Source organism: Primulina eburnea, chromosome 4 (genome assembly GCF_022965805.1).
Source record: "Primulina eburnea isolate SZY01 chromosome 4, ASM2296580v1, whole genome shotgun sequence".
Taxonomy (NCBI): Eukaryota; Viridiplantae; Streptophyta; class Magnoliopsida; order Lamiales; family Gesneriaceae; genus Primulina; species Primulina eburnea.
Genome location: NC_133104.1, coordinates 27,852,370 through 27,856,956, shown reverse-complemented (window position 1 = coordinate 27,856,956; position 4,587 = coordinate 27,852,370). Strand labels below are relative to the sequence as shown.

The 4,587-nt window shown below is 45.6% G+C and overlaps 1 protein-coding gene across 1 annotated transcript; it reads right to left on the bottom strand.

The window, feature by feature from the left end:
- Nucleotides 1-2,615: 2,615 nt before the first annotated feature.
- On the bottom strand, nucleotides 2,616-4,285 carry LOC140830166 (uncharacterized). Its single transcript, XM_073193451.1, has 3 exons — nucleotides 3,379-4,285; nucleotides 2,939-3,292; nucleotides 2,616-2,833 (listed from the first exon to the last, which is right to left on the bottom strand). The coding sequence occupies exons 1-3, from the start codon at nucleotides 4,283-4,285 to the stop codon at nucleotides 2,616-2,618; spliced, it is 1,479 nt and encodes a 492-aa protein (XP_073049552.1).
- Nucleotides 4,286-4,587: the final 302 nt, after the last annotated feature.

Here is a 4,587-nt window from a genome sequence, read left to right as displayed (position 1 = left end):
GATTGCAATGCTGCTGAGAAGAAGAAAACAGGTTCTTGCTCCACTACTGCGAAGAGGCCGCTAGCTCCCCTACTGCTGCGAAGAAAAAGGCAGTCTCATCCTCCTCCGCCCCAAAGCGAGCCTCCTCTCCACCTCCTCCGCCTGGTAAGAAGAAGACGTCCATTGATCCTAGCCCGTCAGTCCCGCATTCTGGTAAGCGCAAGATTTCTGAGATCTCAGTCGTGTCGGTCTCTTCTCCAGAAGGGTCAGGGTCGGATGAGGGGCCTCCCCCTGCATCAGGGGTACATCCTCTATACACATCAGATACAACCATTGTGGGGCGGGGTCCTACTCAGCTGGCTCAGAAGATAATGTATCATCTTCCTTCCGATGCGGATGCAGCGTTCATTAATTCACTGGGGTGGTCTGACCTCACTCGCCGGACACGCAGCAGCATCACTGAGGTATATTTCTCCTTCTAGTCTCTAGATTGATGTCCAATACATGTATGATTTTCTTGTCATCTTTTCACTCTTGTCTATTTATCCAGGGCATGATGTACATAGGGGAATTGGTGCAGCATGCCAACGCCACTCGATCTACTGCTTGCCAAGACTTGCGCGAGGGCATGGCTCTTCGTGAACAGTTCCAGGCTACTATCGATGAGATGAAAGCGACACATGCTAAGGAGCTTTTGGAGTCCCAAGCTCGAGGTGACGAGCTTCTGAAAGAAAAACAAGAGCTTCTGAATGAGAAACACGAGCTCCAGCGACTGACAGAGGACATCGTGAGGGAGAACCAGAGGCTGAAGGAACAGTTAAAGACTGCTCAAGCTGAGGTAGCACAAATCCATAGGGACCTCAAGGACGCCAAGGCGTAACACGCTTCCGAAGCCTCTTCATTCAAGGACGAATTCCTCAAGTCTGAGGAGTTCAACGATATCTGCGCTCCTAAATCTTATCATTTCTTGGAGGTAGGTTTCGAGGGTGCGGTCGGCCTCTTCAAAGCTCAGGGCTATCCTCCGCCAGGTGTCTCTATTGACTTCATCGACATTGAGGCTTTTGTAGCGAGTCTTCCCCCCGATTCTTAGACCGTTACTTTTGTTATTTTTTTATTTCTGCAGACATTGTATGCCTTCGGGCCATATTCTGTTACTTTCTGCACCACTTTACTTTCCATAGTACTATGCGACTTTTGCGATGTTTACATTTGGTTACTTTCTTTTGCACGCTTTTTGGCATGTACGAACTCGCTTTACGCAACATTGAGCATTTTGCATTTGAATTTATGGCTTCTTCGGAGTTTGTATATGATATTATTAACCGGCTAGGGCAAATAAAATCCCTACCCTCTAACTCCTCTGCTAGGTGATACCTTAGCAGGAAAATTCAATTTTTCACGCAGCTCTTCTACTAGGCGATGCCTTAGTAGGGAAATAAAAATTCAACACCCCCACCCTCTAACTCCTCTGCTAGGTGATACCTTAGCAGGAAAATAAAAATTCCACATCCCCGCCCTCTAACTCCTCTGCTAGGTGATACCTTAGCAAGAAAATAAAAATTCAACACTCCAACCTTCTAACTCCTCTGCTGGGTGATGCCTTAGCAGGAAAATAAAAATTCCACATCCCCGCCCTCTAACTCCTCTGCTAGGTGATACCTAGCAGGAAAATAAAAATTCAACAGTCCACCCTCTAACTCCTCTGCTAGGTGATACCTTAGCAGGAAAATAAAAATTGAACACTCTGACCCTCTAACTCCTCTGCTAGGTCATACCCTAGAAGGAAAATAAAAATTCAACACTCCCATCCTCTAACTCTTCTGCTAGGTAATACCTTAGCAGAAAAAAAAATTCAACACTCTCACCCTCTAACTCCTCTGCTAGGTAATACCTTAGCAGGAAAATAAAAATTCAACACTCCCACCCTCTAACTCCTCTGCTAGGTGATGTCTTAGCAGGAAAATAAAAATTCCACATCCCCGCCCTCTAACTCCTCTGCTAGGTGATACCTTAACAGGAAAATAAAATTCAACAGTTCCACCATCTAACTCCTCTGCTAGGTGATGTCTTAGCAGAAAAATAAAAATTCCACATCACCGCCCTCTAACTCTTCTTCTAGGTGATACCTTAACATGAATATTTAATTTCTCACGCTGCTCCTCTACTAGGCGATGCCTTCGTAGGAAAATAAAATTTCTCCGCGCCCCAACTCTGCTCCTCTACTAGGCGATGCCTTAGTAGGAAAATAAAATTTCTGTCCGCCCCGACTCTGCTCCTCTACTAGGCGATGCCTTAGTAAGAAAACAAAATTTCTCCCCACCCAGACTCTGCTCCTCTACTAGGCGATGCCTTAGTAGAAAAAAATAAATTTTTTTTTCTCTTCTTCCAATACAACAACATTCATGAATTAAAAAGAACATGGTTTTATTGAATTCGAAACGATTACATAGGAAAATTCAAAATGAAATACATCAACAATCAAATCAAGGATAATATTTTCTAAGATGATAAGCGTTCCCGGGCCTCTTCAATGCCTTGCCTTGTGCATTCTCCAAATAATAGGCTCCAGAGCTCAGCCTTTCAACAACTTTGAAGGGACCCTCCCACTTTGGGTCCAATTTCCCTCTCTGCTCTTCTTACACCTTCCTCAGGACCAAGTCACCTACCTGGAAGTTCCTCTGAATGACTCTCCGATTATAAGACTGTGCAATATGATTTTTATAAGCTTCCATGTGAATGCTGGCAGCCTCTCTCTTTTCTTCCAAAAGATCAAGGTCAGTAGCGCGTCTCGCATCATTGTCTTCGTCATAAAACACTACCCTTGCCGATTCCAACCCAATCCCAGCCGGGAGCACTGCCTCATTACCTTAGACCAAACTGAAAGGAGTGTCTTTGGTTCCTTCCCTCGGAGTGGTTCGGTATGCCCATAATACACTTGGTAGTTCATCCACCCAATTACCCTTAGCTTTGCCAAGTCGAACCTTTAGACCCTGCACCAATGTTCGATTAGTCACCTCTACCTGACCATTACTCTGTGGGTAAGCTACGGAGGTAAAGACTTGTTGAATCTTCATCTCTTTAAACCAAGCTTGGATCCTGACCCCTTGGAACTGTCTCCCATTATCGGATATCAGTTTCCTAGGTACTCCGTATCTGCATACTATATTCTTCAACGAGAACTTCAGGACTTCATTCTCAGTGATTCTTGCTAGAGGCTCTGCTTCCACCCATTTGGAAAAATAGTCAACTGCTACCAATAGGAACTTCTTCTGAGCAGGAGCAGTAGGAAAGGCCCCACAATATCTATTCCCCACTGGTCAAAAGGACAGGCAGCCGTGACAACCTTCATTGTCGTGACCGGTCGGTGATGTAACCAGGCATGAAGTTGACAACTATCACATGACATCACTAACTCTTGAGCATCACGCAACACGGAGGGCCAAGAATAACCGGCGAGCAGCACCTTCCTTGCCAACGCATAAGCCCCTAAATGATTTCCACAACATCCCTCATGAACTTCTCGGAGCACATAATCAGCTTCTTGATAACTCAAGCACCGATGAAGCGGCCCTGCAAAAGACGTTCTATACAACACTTCTCCGATCATCACATAACGCGAACACCGTGTCTTCAACTTACGAGCTTCGCGATGGTTATTAGGAAGCTTTCCCTCTTTCAAGTAATCAACTATGCCAGTCCTCCAATCCTCCTCCTCCTGTTCAACTGCGGGTGAACTCGTGTGAGGTGTGAGTTCAACTTGAAACACCACATCTCTAGTCTTCCAACTTCCCATTGTTCCAGCCATTTCGGCTAGAGTGTCTGCTTTTTCATTTTCTTTCCTGGGAATCTGTTCAAATGTAATCTCTGTGAATTTCTCTCTGGCTCTGTCCACTTCTCGAGCATACTCAATAAGCTTCTCATATTTCACATCATACATCCCCTTCATCTGTTGTGCTACCAACTGCGAGTCAGAAAAAATAAGTACCCGGGTAGCTCCCACATTTCTGGCTGCTCGCAGTCTTGCCAACACAGCCTCATACTCTGCCTTATTGTTGGATGCTCGAAAATCCAATTTCACAGCCAACTTCACTTCCTCTCCCGCTGGTGAAATCAGTACTACTCCCACCCCAATTCCATCCTTCGACGAGGAACCATCCACATACACCTTCCAAGGGTCTTCATTCTCCTGATGCACGGTCTCAGCCAGAAAATTGGCTAAGGCTTGTGCTTTGATAGTTGTTCTATGCTCATACTGGATGTCATACTCTCCCAGCTCAGTAGTCCATTTTACCAAACAGCCAGACATATCGGAATGAGTGAGGATTCTGCCCAATGGACTGTTAGTTAGCACTTGGATGAGATAGGAAGTAGGGCCTCAAGCGCCTCGCTGTCATCACCAAAGCCAAAGCCAACTTTTCCAACCCTTAATACCTGATTTCTGCCCCTTTTGAGTGCATGCGAAACGTAGTAAATAGGCTGTTGAACTGATCCTTCTGACTTGACTAGGACCGAGCTCACAGCTTCTTCAGTGGCAGATAAATATACCCACAAAGGCTCGCCTACTGCCAGTTTGGCTAGGACATGAAGCTCAGCAAGATACTCCTTCAA